The 16,855-nt window shown below is 43.9% G+C and overlaps 1 protein-coding gene across 1 annotated transcript; it reads left to right on the forward strand.

Moving 5' to 3' along the window:
• Nucleotides 1-843: 843 nt before the first annotated feature.
• On the forward strand, nucleotides 844-4,607 carry LOC140999701 (agrin-like). The gene is made up of 3 exons (XM_073470222.1): nucleotides 844-1,044; nucleotides 2,924-3,185; nucleotides 4,537-4,607. Exons 1-3 carry the CDS (start codon nucleotides 844-846, stop codon nucleotides 4,605-4,607), a joined length of 534 nt encoding a protein of 177 aa, XP_073326323.1.
• The last annotated feature ends 12,248 nt before the right edge of the window (nucleotides 4,608-16,855 follow it).

Consider the following 16,855-nt stretch of genomic DNA (forward strand, 5'->3'; position numbering starts at 1 on the left):
AACTGGTGCTCACTTCCATTATATTCTTGAATTATGTCAAATTACTAATAAAGGTTGATTAACTATGAGATTAAAGCACTGTTGTGGTGTGATGTTGTAAACTAGATCATTTGGAAGCCAGAAGTGACCTACTGCATGTCATGTGACTACACATCCTGGACACTGAGAGTCACTGGATGTCACATATGGAGGTGATCACTTTTGGCGGGACAGGTTCGTCATACCTGATCCCTGCCTGCTCCTGCTGAGGGGACCGGAGGTAACGACAGCGTCTGTCCGACTGGGGGCGGCGTTGGACAGCCACTTTCTACAGGCATCCCGGCGCGCAGCCGGCCACCACCACCACCACCCTCTTCACCCTCCTCACCCTCACTTGTGGGATCAGCAATTCAGATCGCATGCAAATCCAGGAGCGTCACAGTGTGAGTGTGTGTGTGTGTGTGAGACAGAGAGAGAGAGAGAGAGAGAGAGAGAGAGAGAGAGAGAGAGAGGGGTGCTGTGCATTCCTGGAGAGAGAGAGACAGAGAGAGAGAGAGAGAGAGAGAGAGAGAGAGAGATATATATCCCTCCTCCTCCCTCCTCCTCCTTCCTCTCTTCCCTTCTGGTCTCCCAGCCGGCGGCGGCAGAGAGGGATTTTTAACCCGGGCTGCAGATGCAGGGAGCAGGGCTGCAGAGTGGAGCAGACACTGGTAGTCCGTAGTGAAGTTGTGGAAGGAGGCTCGGTGCACAATTGAAGCTCGTTCGAAAGAGTTTGGACTTTGTTCTCGGACCCTCCGGCCGCTAAAATTAGTTTAGTTTTTTTTAGAAAAAGTTTACTTTCTGGGTTCCATCCGTGCGGTGGTCATGGGTTCCCAGCGCTCCGCCCGGCCCGGCCGGACAGCGCTGCTCGTCGCGGGGCTGCTCGTGGCTCTGTGGCAGCGTTGCGCCGCAAGTTGCCCGGAGAAAGACTTGGAGGACAGGGAGGAAGAGGCCAACATAGTTCTGACCGGCACCGTGGACGAGATCATTAACATGGACCCGGTGCACAACACCTACTCTTGCAAGGTAAGAGGTTTCATGTGGTTTCTTTAAAACGAGCAAGTGAAGGGTGCATTGCTTCAAGGAGGAGACACCTGCTCCCTGCGCCGAAAAGTGTGGACTCAGTCACATTATTACTTACCTTTATCGCCGTGTAGCTGATGGAAGCCATTAACCAGCGAGTCTGTGGCCCAACTCCCTCAGTGCCTGACAAACATTGAACAAACTCATTCATCCAGAAGCATTTGGCAGCACTTACACGGACACTGACAGGGAATCCACTTCGCCTTCAGAAATAGATAGATGTTGTTTTTTATTCTTTATTTCCACTTACCAATTACATAGCTACAAGGGAGGCCTAACCGACCATGTAATCATCCCAAACATGCTGCAGCAGGAGAGTGGCCCCTCACCGGCCCCTGGCTGCAGCTCTCTATTGATTTCCACTCATAAATGCTGAAAACATGCAACTTCACTTTCCACCAGCTGCAGGGATGATACTCTGAGACATGATTTATTCTGTGGTGCTGCTGACAAATGACACCACATCTATCCCAAAGTAGAGATTAGTGACTTGTGGCGGTGACAGTGATGTCTTTGGGATAAAAAAAAAAAACCTCCATAAAATGTGATAAGACTGCTGTGAAGTACCACAGGAACACTCACAGGATCCAAAATAGAGCAGTGATTTGTAGGCTGCTGTTATAACATTGTAAGAGATGATCACATGGGTTTTCTTCTCAGTGAAGAGTGCTGACAAGTGCTGCAAGGTGTGCCCAACGCAGCAAAGATATGTAGGGGGGCTTTACATTGTCCTTAGTCATACATGTGTACCTGAAACCACTTCTCTTCATGCCACAGGAACATTAAGTCAATGATTAATAAACCACACAATAGCACATGGTGAAAACAAAACAAAAAACCCACAGCTCCACAAATGAGCACGTTTTCTGCCAGGAAGCAGACTTCCTCCATTCTTATTCCAGGGCCACTCATTGTGAAATTAACTTACGCACCTAACTTATGGACTTGCGGTAGACCACCCTATAATCAGTCAGAACAATCAAGTTGTGTTTGGTCAGCTCTCTTTCGCTGCTCTTTTCCTCAGCGCCCACTTGCTTCCCGTCTCACGATGAATGAGTGGAGTAGATTAGAGGCACACGGCTCGCCTTCTGGAGACAGAAACCACCGTCGAGTGCTGAAGTGAGACAAGACAGCTAACATGCAGCGGAGGGGGCGAGCTTTCCCATGACAGTGCATAAAGCTGGCTTTGCTGCACTTCCTGTGATGCACAACCTCTGGGTGCAGGCAGTGTTTGAGATTAAGTTTTCAAGTAGCCTGCCAAACGCTGTGTCTGTGGATCTTTTGTAGAAAGCAGTCACTTAATAATCACTGTTATTACTTATAACGTCAGTGGATGTTTTGGTAGCACGGTTAAAGATTTGAATAGCACTTTTAGAGACACAATAATCTAATCATCAGTTGTTTCAGTCATTTTTCAAGCAATAATGTCAAACTTTTGCTGGTTCCAGCATTATAAATTTAAGGATTTGCTGCTTGTCTTTGACATTTATGACAGCAAATGAAGAGTCTTTGTTTAAGACTGTTGGTTGGACAAAAGAAGCAATTTGAACACGTCACTTTGGGCTCAGGGAAATTGTAATAAGCACTTTTCACAAATAACCGGTAGATTAAGAAGTAATGAAAATGATCATTAGTTGCAGTCATTGGAAAAACATACACCCTCAGGGGAGAGGCACTGAGGGAAACCCTGATCAGATGGACCAAATCTGGACAAGGGCCCCAAATCTCTCACAGCACCCCAATACATACCTAGAGATTACAACATACGTTTTTGACAAAATGCTAAAAGGAGATCTGTCTTTCTGCTGTCGTCCGTCTAAAGGTCAGGGTGTGGCGCTACTTGAAAGGGAAGTCCAACGTCAACCGCGAAATCCTCCTGGACGGCGGCAACAAGGTGATGATCGGTGGCTTTGGAAACCCCGGGATCTGCGACAACCAGGTGGCCACGGGCGACACACGCATATTCTTCCTCAACCCCAGCCCGCAGTCCATGGGGCCGGAACACAAGAACGAACTTATGCTCAACTCGAGTCTGATGAGGATTACCCTGCGCAACCTGGAGGACGTGGAGCACTGCGTGGAAGGTAAGGAGCCAGCTTGTTGGAGTGGAATGAGTTCTATGGAAAATACAGTAAATGTTATTGGGAGTCTAAAAAAGCACTTTGAAGAATGATTAACAGGTATGGGAATCAATTTGTAGCCTTCATCAGGGCTTTTCATTGCTATTATTAAGTCACTTTGCTGTAACTTATTTCAATATTGTGTGTCACCTGTGAGAAAGTCAGTGTATGATCCATGCTGCGGTTAATTGTAAATCACTTAAAGCAGCAAGGATTTCATACACCGCTGGCTGCTTAAATTACATAGCCCTCGGGCTCAGGGAGTCAAACTTTCCCAGAACTCCATGACAGAGACATCTGAGTCATTTTCTGAGCTTTGTTGCCATGGTGAAGCTCCAGCCTTTACAAGCATAGCCTTGAGGTTGGTGTGTCCCATTAACACCTTGATGACACGGCTTCAGTGGTTGCGAGATGATTCCCGACCTTTGCACTTTGTAGCCGGGCCATTTTATTAAGTCAGAGGTGAAGGTGTTTAACACTTAATGTACACATAACACATGACGAGGGAGCTTTACGGGGGAAACACAGGTTCCCACACTTCCATCGTAAAAGAAAGGTAAAGTTTGCAACAGTAGTAGCAGGGGGTGGATGGACGGATCAAACAGGAAAATGCTTAGAAAGAGAAAGTAGAGATGAATGTTCAAATGTTGTTGTTTTATTGATTTGGATGCCAGAACTTCAGCATGAAAAGGGTTAATTGAATACTTTCATTCCCCTGAGTCCTTTTTTGGTTGAGAAGTCATTTGTCAGGCACTTATGAGACAAACCATGCAGCCATGACTAATAAATCTCAGCATCTACCGTGACTGTAGCAGCCTCTGCCCCCATGCCAGTGAGCAGTGAGCTTGCTGCTGTTTAACTTTTACTGGTGCTTGACAATGTTGGCAGCTGTTCAGAAGTTTGACTCTGAAACACTCCGGGAGCACCGGGGGGAAATGAATCAGAGCACGAATCACCTTGCTGAAGGCTTTCTCGGGCAATCTCTGCTTCAGAGTTGCAGGGTCTATATGTATTCTGGGTACTTTCCCCTGAACAGTTCAGGGTGGCAGGATGTTCCAATGGATGGAGCTTGTTTGCAGTGTTAAGTTGCATTTGGCACACACATAAAACTTCTTCTGTTTGTCTGTCCAGGCACGAAACACTGCACTGCTAACCTTTTTATTCAGCCCCCTTTTCTTCTTTTGGGACTCCTGTTGTGGAGAGGGGAGTTTCTTGGCTCTGACAAACTGTCTAGAATGTGCCCTTTTTGTTTCGGCGCTTTGTATTTGAAGAGGGTTTACTTCACATAACCTGATTTTCTCATATCACCTTACAGCGGAAGGAATAGAGGTAAGGAAATACTTCAAGAAGTCATCAGGCAAAAGTTTGATAGGAATCGCGCTTTAAGACTTCTGAAAGAACTCTCCTTGGACTTCTCTGGAGCTTCTTGTGCACTGACCGACCATTAAGTAATACCCTGGGACAATTGTCAGGTTCAGCCCGGCCATGAAATCTCTATTTGTTTTTTTGGCCCTGATAATTAGCATGCTTGCCTCTATCCGGTAGTGTTTTGAGGCTTGTTACTGTGCAAAGTTTTAATTAAGAGAGTCGAGTCAGATCCCATCCGTTCTGCGCAACCGCTACCCCCCGGAGACTGTGGGATGTCAGTGCGGCGGGACAAGACTCTACCTGCCGCAGCACTCATTGTACCCTCCTCTGCTTTCTCCTCATTCTTGACATTTTCGATAGCTAGGATAGACTCAGGAATGCCTGGCAGAGGGCTAGGTGGGGAGGCGCATTGTCCGTGGTGGAAGAAAAAAGTCTTTGTGCGAACGCCTTCCCACCAAGAGTTTTGAGAGGGACACAGACACGAAGGAAAATAAGATGAGTGATGAAGCACGAAGTAAGAATGGAGGAAATTTTTTTGTACATGTGAGAACGTGAGGGATGTTGTGTTTGCTGTGGCATTTTTTGTTTAAGTTTGGATCAGTGCTGCGTGAAGATAAGATGCCCTCGGGCTTTGTTTTTCACTCTCTTTCTACTCCTGTGCTCTTCGTTCTGGGCGGTGGCACTTCAGGGCCACTCAGTCCATGTGTGCGATCGCTTGGCTACAGGCTTTCATGTGCCACAGAGCTCCCCAGAGGAGTGTTTACAAGATCTCAGTAAACACTTGCAGTGCCGACCAGATCTTAAAATTCTGTATGCCATATTTGCAGCACAAAATAAAGCCCTCTTTTGTATTTCCTGATCCCTGTCTCTACCTATACGGTATGTATGTATGTAGGTATACTGGCATTTCTGTGGTTGAAGTAAGAATTGAAAACAGCAAAAATGTTTAACTCCTTAACTCAAAGTGTAGCACATCTACACTGTTGAATTGGCACCTTGTCTAGGGTGATAAGCAGAGGGCCTTTGGCACACACTCTCCTTCTATGGTCCTCCAGCTACCATTCAGGAGAATGTTACCGTAGTCAACTGTGCTGTGCAGAGAGCTGACAGATAACATTTCAGAATAAAACAGAGACATTTGCTGTGGAAACAAAAAACAAGTCATGCTTTTGTAAAATGAATGAAGCGGACAATTTGAGGCCCAACGGAACACCTTGTCCTCCAGATTTCATGAAAGAGGTACAAGGATAAAAAGAATGTGCTGTGTTTATTATCATCTCCATTTTTTCCACTGCCGTGTAAATGACAACAAAGAGAGAAGGCGGAGGTGTTTGGGGTTTGGACGAGAGGAAGCCCTCTTGATGGAGAAGTGTTGAGCGTACAGGGAGATCTTATCTGTCTTGCTCTGTTTATCAGCTGCTTTTGTTTCAGCTCTTGATGACTTGATGCCAGAGTCTTTCCCTCAAGGCCGCCATGAAGAACAGCAACAAAGGGCTGTTTCTTCCTTCTGTCTTGATCCGTTCCTCCCCTTCCTTTTTTGCCTCTTTTTAGAAGAGGCGAGATGAGCCAGTCAGAAGTCAGTGCATAGTCATGCAACAGCTGCATCAAAGATCAGCTCTTTGTCCCTTTTGTGCCGCATCTATTTAAATACTCAATACTGAGTGCGGCTTGTGTGCTTCACTGGTTGGACAATCAAAAGTCCTTGTGGGATGTTAATGAGCAGCGTTTTACTGCTCAACATACCACTGGCTCTTTATGATCTGTGTGTACAGCAGTCCAGAGGCTCACTGGTAATGGGGTTAGCCAGGCTTGCTGAGAACATGATGGGGGTCCTGATTTGCCAGCAGGTGGTCCTGCTTAATGATGGGCGAGCAGACAGTCCTGTGGAATGCTCCTCGGGGTGGGTGGGATGTGGGATGACGGTTTGAGCCCGCCCCTCCTTCTCCTACAGTGCTCCTTCAGTGAATGAGCCGAGGCCTCGATGAAAACTTTGAGCTCCCCCCCCCCCCCCCCCCCCCCCCCCACACACACACACACACTATTTGTGCAAGGAGGAGGCCTAGAAGTGAGTGGAATTCCGAACCTGCACAAGCGCCTACCTGGCCTCCTCCTCCTCCCTCCTCACCTTTGTGATGTGAGAGGAGATAATGAGTGAACGATAAGGGCAAAAAAGGAGAGGAATGAACGCTTCAGTTTCAAGCCATGGTATGTACTTTAGATTTTTCATAACGAACATAAATGATGAACATCCGCAGGGAAGTTGGATTACTTGTTTCAAGAACAAGTAAAGACATACTGAAAAATGCGGGGGTCGCCTCACAGATACGGTTAATCAGTGACTCAAATATTCACACGATGTTGGGAGAATGTTCAGTGCCAGTCCAGGTTTACCAAGAACGATAACTATAACAATGCTATAAATATAAACGAAGTATAAATGGATTGATTTAAAAATCAATCTGACTCAAGTGGATGGCGGTGCCCACATGACAACTATAACGACAGTGGCAAACGATATCCTCAGGATCACTTATGAGTCATCACAGTTCGTCACGTGCACAACTTATTTAAGGCTTATATATTGGGCTGCATGTTACACAAACAATCAGCAATCTTTCTCGCTGATGGGGTCTCTGGAGGTCATTTTGTCCAAAATGTTGTTCTCTTTGACGATTGCCAGGACAGTTGAGTGTGGATAAAATTGGTCCTTTTTTGTGTTTATTCTTCTCTCCCTTTAAGTATTTGGTGAGCCCACATCCTTTCGGTTTTCTTTTTGTTCCTCTGTGCCACGTACAGCAGTATCAGGTCATCAGTCTTAACCCGCCCACTGTTAACTTTATCGTTCATCAGTGTGGATGCTCACATCGATAGCGTCATAGATATCGTTACAAATAACAGTCTTTGTGTGAATGGCCCTTTATTCTATTGTCTAGCCTTATGTGTTTCATGCTATGATATATTGCTGCAGTAGTCTCTCACATTAAATATATGGTTATATGTGATGTCTTCTACCTGATGTAGTGCCGCCTCAAGTTTCCCTTAAGATTAATTATATTTCCTACAAGTGTAATAATTTCCTCTGAGTTAACGGAGGCAGTCTTTATTTCAAGTGCGGTGGTCTGCCTCCCCTATAAAACACTCTGGGAAATCTTGCAGCAAGTCTGCTGCCCTATAATTTAAATATCAGGCTCAACTACCACCTGCTCATGTTTTAATCTCACCAAGAAGTTCTCGAGACAGATTACAGCATCACTACTGCGCAGTGAAGTATTACAACCTACTGTATATTTGACTTTCCCTGCTATGAAAACATATGGCTTGTGGGTAATTCCAGAGAGGTGATGGAGTTTATTTTATTGTGGCTCTGTAAAGTGTGTGAGAACACTACGCAGCTGCACCCAGGTGACTGAACTAAGGCACTGGCGTCTTTATCCAGTCCGTGTCTACACAAGCAGTCTTTTGTCTTCGAGAAGTCATGGGAAGTCAAGAAGACTGACTTTAGGGATCAGATTTTTCTCAGGGTCCTTGAATGGATTAGGCCATAGTCTAAGAGTGAAAGTTCATTTGCTTGCTGTAGAGCTTTTCTACAAAGGTGTACCCTTGGTAAGTCTGTGTACGCTGTGTGGCTTATGTCAAAGCATTTATGCAGTGAAGTGAACAGAATTGGACAACAGAAAGGCCTGATGGAAGGCTTTGATGAAATCACCAACAAAGGCTTGAAGGGAGAAACAAGACCAGCGGACCTGTTTGCCAGCTAGCCCAGAGTCTCCAGAGTTATTGCACATTTTTCGATTTTAATTAAAAATGCGGGAGCGGAGAGCCTGCCTGGCATAGCGATAAAGGCCTCCGAAATGAAAAAGCCATGAAAGATGGAAGAGAGCAAAGGAGGAACAGACCACTTAACCACAGTCTGTTCACCTTGGCTTGTGTCCCAGCTCCAGCTAGAGTGTATCACTGTCATGCTGATAAGAATCATAGATGGTATTGATTGTATGCAAAGACACCTACATGTATTGACATGCCTGTCACTTCAGTGAGATGTTAACATGCCCAGTGTACACACAGACATACTGTGTAACATCATGCCTGTCCAAATATACTTTATATCTTGTGAAAAAGCAGAGTCTAAATTTATTGTCATAATTAATTCGTTTTTACTTGCACAACTTACTCACACCTTTATTTGTAAAATACCTGTATAGCACTAAACCAACAACAACATCCAACATGGCACCTTTTTCCTGCTGTGGTTGGAAGAAGCTCTCAAAATCAAAATTCAAATGCATCACGATCAAGTCAGTAAGTAATTTGATAGCAAAGATGACAGTCTTTGACAACAGTTTTGTTTTGAAGCCCCTGAAATAGAAAAGAACATTTAAAGTTAGCTGGTGTCAAAGTCCAAGTTAAGCTCTTCTTTAGTTTAGGAACAGGAAAGTGGAACTGACCTAGGAGGAGCTGGGCAGGGACTTGGGTGTACAGTGACCCGGAAAACCATCCTCTTCTATCCCAGACATAAAGAGCTCAGAGCAGCAGTCTGCATGAGATCTGGGCTCCCTCAGGGGAACTGGATCCGTGACAAAATTCTTGCTCCAAGACTGCATTTTTGAAGCAGGGCAGCTGCTGTGGCAAGTGTGGCTACTTGCTGTCAACCCGCCAAAAACATCAGGTTTAGAGAAAAGGGTTTTGGTGGGACACCAGGGGGATAGCAGAAGCCCTAATGTGATTTAGATTTAGGTCAGCTCAGCTGTCACTCCAGCGCGGCTCAGATCAAGAGATCAAGAGATCAAGAGAAGAAAATGAAATATGTTTTTTTTTTTTGGCCTATAACTTCTTTTTGTTGAAGGATACATAAGAGACATCTTTGATAAACTTTTCTTCTTGAAAAAGTTTGACACACTTAAGCTTGCACTAAAGTGCGCTTGGTCAATAGAAAGCGTATAACTGTCAGATAACACATGTGAAACTGCCGTCAGTCAGTGGTGTCTTGATGGGTGTTAACCTCCAGAATGAGCCAGCAGTGTTTAAGATAAAGTGATTTTCTGCTTCCTCTTTCATTGTTATCAATGTTTCTGGCCTTTAATGAATCATAGTTTGTCTGAGAGTCTCAGATGCATAGTTGGATGAAAAACAGGAAGAACGTGGTTCAGAGGTTAATCACATTCTGTCACCTTCTGGATGTGGGCTGGAGATGCAGTGACCCAATGCTGGTAAATTAGACCTATCATGTTCCCTGTTGTCTCATGGTATGCACCTGTTACATACCACTATCCATGTGCATGGCAATGAGGCAGATTATATAATGCCGGTATCCTTGTTTCCAGGCTTCTCTAGCTATAATTGGTCTGGTTTAAATGTCTGTTGTTTAACAATACTTCCAATAACGACCCAGCCCTGACATGCTCTGTTTAACCACCCATATTATGTTTTATATGTGTGTCGTTGTTAAAGGTTTCTAGATATTTATATGTTGCTGAAACAGCCTTTGCTCTTCTAACCCGGCTTTCTGCAAGTTTTTGGAACATGTCTGCAGTAATTTCCTCCCATTTAGCTACAAGAGCATTAGTCAGGTCGGCACTGTGATGTTGGTCCGTATGGCCAGGCTCACAGTCAGTGTTTCAATTCATCCCAAAGTTGTTTGATGGGATTTAATTCAGGGCTGTGCACTGGGTTAGAGCTATGGTTTGGTTAAGGATCAGCTTTAGGGTTAGGGTTGATTATATAATTGTTTCAACAATGGAACTTTTAGTTATACCAAATCACTTACATAAACTGTTGCTCAGTCCTACTTTGAGTCTATTCCCATGCCTGATAAAACATTGCATACATTACAGTGCTGCTCATACAGGAAGTAGGGGAGACCTGACAGTTGGGGGTCCCGCGTTCATAAACAAATCACGGGATGTACAGGCCTTTCCCGTGCTATTTTGCCCCTCAGACAACGGCCCAGTCTCCGTTACTTCCTTCCCTCCCTCTCATCTGTCTCTCTGTTGATGGGTTGTCATGGTAAAACAAGGATGAACACCCCTCTATCCCTTGTGACTTGTTTCCTTCTGTGTTTGCCATTTTCTGTCTATTTTTCTTCCTACTTCCAGGTGTCATCTTTAATCATGTTCTCAGGTTCTGATGATGATCTGCACATGTGTCTGTCTGTCATCATGTGCGTGTGGATGTGTCCCCTGGTGTTTGTTGACTTTCCCCAATGTTTCTCTGAAGCACCTTCGTGACAGGCAGTGCTGATATATGACAGTTTGCTAAACCATCACAATTGTATGTCTCCACTCTTAACCTTTAACACATATTAAATTCTTCATGACTTTTGTTTCCCCACCCCTCTCCCCACTTCTGGCTGCTGTCTTCTCTATTCCCACAGTTGTCATCTTTCTCCTCCCAGTGTTCCCATCTCACAAGGGTTCCACCTGTAATTAGACTGGAATCCCATGCCCTGTAAAGCCGTCATAGTCCTAACAACCAGGTGCACCATCAGCCTCTGACCTAATTCCATATACCGCTCTCTGTGTCTCTCTCGGCTTCCTCAAGAGCCAACAAAAGTGAATTTTTAAAAAGTCAGGCTAATGTTTATTACAACATGCCTCTTTTCTTTTATTCAAAAGGGGAACTCCATTAATTTTACACATGTCTACAGATCTTGGGGGTACTACTACATGCATGGGAAAAAAGTTGTACGAAGCCTTTTGCTCCAGTTGGAGCTATGTGAAGTCAGATTGAGTGCCTCAAGAGATGTCACTTGGAGTTAGAACAAAGTGAGCTTACCAGATCTCTGTAGCCCACCCCTCATCTCTGCTTGAGGCTAACGGTTAGAACCGTACCTTATCATGTCGTATTGTATCTTATTGCACGGTACTATACTGTATTGTATTGTATCCTGCAGTAATGTTTTATACCGTATCGTATAGCACCATATTGTATTGTAAAGTATGATGTGCTGTGTTGTATCTAATGTAATGAACTGTATCGTGTCTTGTTGTATCGTATCGTGTAGTATCGTATCGTATCATATCGTATCGTATCGTATCGTGTCGTATCGTGTCGTATCGTACAGTACTGTATAGTATCTAGGCACCTGGTTTTAACTTGGAAGAAGAAGAAGAACACAATTGATCTAGGAGATTTTGACAGGACACTTGGCTGTTGACACAAAACACTGAGCTGCTACGGGGATTAAACCAAGACGAGAGATTAGTACTGCAGAAATTTAATGTCATCTGAAATGCCAGTCTCATTTGTCTTATTGAGTTAAGGAACTTGTGATATGTGTGTCTCCTGGCAAACCCTGAAGTTGACAAGTCTCCTGAGAGATGAAACCTCTGAGGAATTTTCCCCCTTTCTCTCTCTCCCTCTCTGCCTGCCCTCCGGGCTGACAGATTTGTCAGGCTGGAGGGAGGCGCTCGGCCTGCCCCTGTTGTTTTAGCCAACAATGGGAAGGACGTGATGGCTTTCAGAGACAAACCGAGATATCTGGCAGAGGATGTCTCACTAACTTGAGCATATATCCGTACACACACACACACACACACACACACACACACACACACACACACGCGCACAAATAGACATGCATAGTTTATTATCTCCCCATCAGAATGAGACATAATGCAGTATGTGAGACTGTATCTGACCCAGCCATTACATTGTTATTGCTTTAAACAGTCTCAGTCTCCAAAGGCTCCTACTCCTACAGGGTTGTAGTAATAAGTACAGACAGAATAAATTATTCTACAGGGGATTTTGTTAGGGTCATAGTTCCACATGACCACATGAGCCAGTTTCTAGTTTAAAATGAGCAAATAGCAACTGCTTTATAAGAAAAACAAAGCTGCTAAAGATAAGACAGTTAACAGTGACAGTCACAAAGCTGCGTTTTCTGAAACCTGCTATCTGTCTATATACACTTTTAGAATGTATTTTGAACACCAAGTGGACTGCAACAACTCCTGTCCAACTAAACACTGGTGACATTTTAGCCAGTCTGGAGCTCATTGTAATACTGATTTGATATGATGTGAATGTATAAGCTCATTGCAACCATTAGCCAGACACTATGAGTCCTATTACGTGAAATGGTGTGATCGACCTTATAAGCAAACACTAAGAAAGAAGCATTATGGGAAACATAATTGCACTAGCAAATGGCATCATCATGCAGTAGGTTGTGGGCAGTTCAAGGACCTGTAATGGAAATGTATAGGCTCCGAGACATGTGTAGCACATAGAAGCGCATGCTTACTGTTAATACATGTAGCTTGTAGTTAAATGGTTTTTAAATGGGGGGGATGGCCCTGCAACAGAGAAAGTGTGCTGGTAATATACAGGGAGAAAGGAAAGAAACAGGTTTAGTCCAAGAGGAGAAAAGATGGTAAAGAAGGAAAATCACAAAGCTGGATTAAAGTTTGTGGGGATATGTGTCCATTGTTTTGAGGTTGTGACATTTCAGAGGTACCTCAAAATCTCAGCACATAAAACTACTAGCTATTGGCCAGAAACTGTTAGGGCTGAGTGAGAAAAATATGTTCTTTTGTAATTTGGCTCAACTGTCCTTTAAATAGCTCTCTTCTAATCACATGAACAGCTCCGTGAAACCTGGACCATCAAAGAAAAATTACAAATGCCCGGATTATCAGCATCTTCCCTTTTGCTTTTGAGCTGTGCTGGAACTACACACAGACACACACAGAAAAAAAGGGAAGCAGACTTGTCGCGAGTGCCATGAGGCAGCTTTCGGCATTTTCCAGCAGAAGCATGGCGGCTCAGAGAGGCTCGCCCTGAGGGAACAAGTTCTATCACAGACTGCGAGCTGTTGCCAGAGGTATGCCCAGATCAGCCTCTCTCTGAGTTCCTACTTCTTGTCACTCCGAAGCCCCTTGTACCGAATTACCTGAACAGTGTGGCCTTATTACCATACAACACTGTCAGCCATCTTGAATTGCCCTCAATTCCCTTGGGACCATGAGAACAACAGCAACAATTCAACTCAAAAAAACAAAGTTTCTGCATCCATCTTTCAGAGAGATGATTTTTCTCCCCTTGCATTGTGAGTGGGTAGGTAGGTAGAGGCATGCCTTGGAAGTGCACTTGAAGAAGACATGTTTTAGAGAGCTCTCTGAGAAATATATGAGCATTGAGATGGATGGCGCTGTTGAATGTGGAGAGTTTTGGTTGTTGTAGTTTTCAGCAGGATATGTGGCCTGCTTGGACCTGTTGTCAGTAAAAGAGTGTCCTAGATAAATCAGGACTTCCTTGTTAGGCTGTGCTCAACAGGACGGCCTCCTGACTGTTTGAAAGTGCACTGCAGTGTTTCTTTGTAAGGGACAAAACAACATCAATCTTTCATAGGCAGATATCAGTCATGTCGAGCTCAAAGAGTTCAGCTGACGGTCAAACTCAAAGCCAGTCAGAAAGGGCTGGAGAAACAGTGCGACCCCGTCCGCTAATAAATAAGTTAATATGCTGCCAATCTGCCTCGCCGAATACATTTACTTATACTTCAGTTAAGCTTAGGGAAAGATATATATATATTATCTTTACATAAATACTGAAATAGCCAATGAGTCCCATCTCATTTTTCAACTGTTTTTGGTGTGCCTGCATGTAATTTAGGCGCCCCCAATAATACATTTTAATTTCTTAACACATTATGTAAATAATTGTAAACAGGGCTGTAGGTGCAAATAAATTTTTACTCATTTATTCACAACACAAGCAACGAGAAACATTGATAACTTACAGTTGTGTAAAAAGTAGAATACAAAATTTCAGGTGCACCGGTGCAACCAATGAAAATCTGTACTCACACTTGATAGATTTTTGGGTTCATGTGCAAGGTATTTGTACCTCGGAGCCCTGAAATGTTTATTTAATGTAACCTTAAAAAATTATATTGTAGGGAAAACCATGGACATTTGCTGCCATTGAACATCTTATGATGATTTAAAACAGCTGCGAGTGAATGTAATCACTTAAATCACAGTAGACGTCTAACCTAAACTGAAGCAGAGATGTTATTTCAAACAAATCCAAGGGTTAGGGTTAGCTGCCCGAGGAATTCCAGAGGTCTTTTTATTACACTTAAATTGACAATATTTTCTCCAGACTTCTATAAACTCGCTGGAAATTTAGCAGTGAGTTTAGTATTTTACTGGTTTCAGGTGTGTCTGAGTATATCGACGGAGTTCATCAAAGGCAAGTGGACTGGCTCCTGTTCTTAAATATGGCTTGGTTGACAATTTTCACAAACTTTGGGTAGCTCCAGAAAGAAAACTGGATCCATTTATGGTATCACTCCTTCTTAAGTCACAAGACAAAAATATACATAGTTATTTATGATTTTGACTGCCTGCACTTGACTACCCCCCAGGTCATTATTAGCGCAGTGTTACTCATCAGGCACAGGACAGGTTCCAACGTGCATGCTCCAATCTATTCAGTTAATGAGAACATGTGGAAAGTCATGTGTGTTATTGGCTCCCTGCAAATATTTGCTATTGCTTTGTTTAGGTGAATGGAGTGAATGTCTAAAGGAGCTCCAAGAGTTGAGCAAATCCTCCCTTGGGTGGGTTTGAGAATATATTGATTAAGGATGTGACGTATTTCTAGTGTAGTTTTTCTCGAAGAACAGTAAACTCCTCTGGGTTTAATAAATAAAAATTGTCTGAGCACGACTGTGAGCAATAGCTTTATATCTCTGAGAAGTGTGCAGGTTTAGGGAACTCGGCCAACACAGATAACACCAATATCAATTTTCCTCATCCATGCACACTTGATCCCCATCAGGCCTTAGATACAAAATTCCCACTGGAATTCCCCCAGGTCCTTTTTTCACTCTTTGACTTCCAGGGCCTCATTCTGGCCCCGCCAGGATTCAAGCTGGTGCAGGCCTCTCCAATCTCTAGACATCCCAGTTCCAGGTAAACGAGGGAAGAGTGAAAGGCAACGGGTCAGCCTCCAGTTAGCCTTCACCTGAGGCCAAAGGGAGTGTGAATGAGTTTGGGGTGAAATCGGGGTCAGACATGTTCACACCACCACCCGAAGGAACTCTTGACACATTCCCTGAGTGAGGATCAGTCAGAAATCCACATTCTTTTCCAAATAAGTAACAACTACAGACTAATGAGGAAACTTCTCTCTAGACTTTTTTAAGCATCAGACAAACATTCTTTCATTCCCTTTAAGGGCAACTTCACCAATTTTACACATTAAAGTGTGTTTACAGGTCTTGGGGAGTACTACTGCATATGTGAAAAAAGTAGATTAAAATCTTTTGTAGTTCCAGAGGAAGCTGCATGTGATCTGATAAACTGCCTCCAGTGATGTCACACTGTGGCTAAGATGCATTGTGGGCAATGTAGGCATTGTACTCCTATAACACTCTTGGACAGTTGATCAAAATTGATTGAGTAGAACCAGAGATATCGCTTTATTCTACTTTTTCACATATGCATTAGTACTCCACATGAACTGTAAACACACTATAGTGTGTAAAGATTTGTGGATTTACTTTGCTGTATTGAAATAAAGATGTGTATATATGTGTGTGTGTGTGTGCTCCTGCCCTTGAGCACATCTGCCCCCGTCCTTTATTGGTTCTAAAGTGGTGCATTTGTTGCTCCCACTCAAGCCAAATCTCTTTCTTTGTCCCTGTGTGTGTCTCTGCATGTCTGTCTGTATGTGAGTCACTCTTAAACACACTGTTGTTCTCCATCTATGTCTCTCTCTCTCTGTCTCTCAGTAGGGCTCTCTCTCTCTCTCCGTTCAGTCTGTGCAGATTGAACTTGCTGGTTACGATGCTGGCAGAATCTTGATCAGCTCCGATTTACATCTAGACAATGGTAGAAGTTGAGAGGCGATTTCTCTCTTCTTTTTGCTCTCATTTCCCCTCCTTGAACCCCCTAGTCCTCTTTCTTGTCCTCCCTTCTGCTGCTCTGTCTTTGCCAGCAGCCCCCACTCCTCCTCCTTTATTGTGTTTTTGGGAAGATGGGTGTCTTGAGAGACGGGAAATAAAGGATGGAGAGGGAGCCTCCTCGACAGTAGACTAAACTGAATGTTTCTGGACTTCATCTGTGCTCCTGAGTACACAGCCCTCTTGATAATGAACTCCACACACTTGTCAATACACACACACACACACACATTATCATGTTAAAACCTTAAACAAGCTTTTGATGGCACAGCTAGCCTTCTGTCGCACTGTCTGCCCGTCATTTTCTTAATGGCATTGTGCATATATGACATGACACTGCACTGCACCGTCA

The sequence above is a fragment of the Pagrus major genome, chromosome 7 (assembly GCF_040436345.1).
Source record: "Pagrus major chromosome 7, Pma_NU_1.0".
Lineage (NCBI taxonomy): Eukaryota > Metazoa > Chordata > Actinopteri > Spariformes > Sparidae > Pagrus > Pagrus major.

Bases quoted from the DNA above. Each gene is read 5' to 3' on its own strand.
- LOC140999701 (XM_073470222.1), top strand. From the start codon at position 844: ATGGGTTCCCAGCGCTCCGCCCGGCCCGGCCGGACAGCGCTGCTCGTC. The intron at 1,045-2,923 runs GTAAGAGGTTTC...GTCCGTCTAAAG, and splicing joins ACAACACCTACTCTTGCAAG to GTCAGGGTGTGGCGCTACTT. The intron at 3,186-4,536 runs GTAAGGAGCCAG...ATCACCTTACAG, and splicing joins CGTGGAGCACTGCGTGGAAG to CGGAAGGAATAGAGGTAAGG.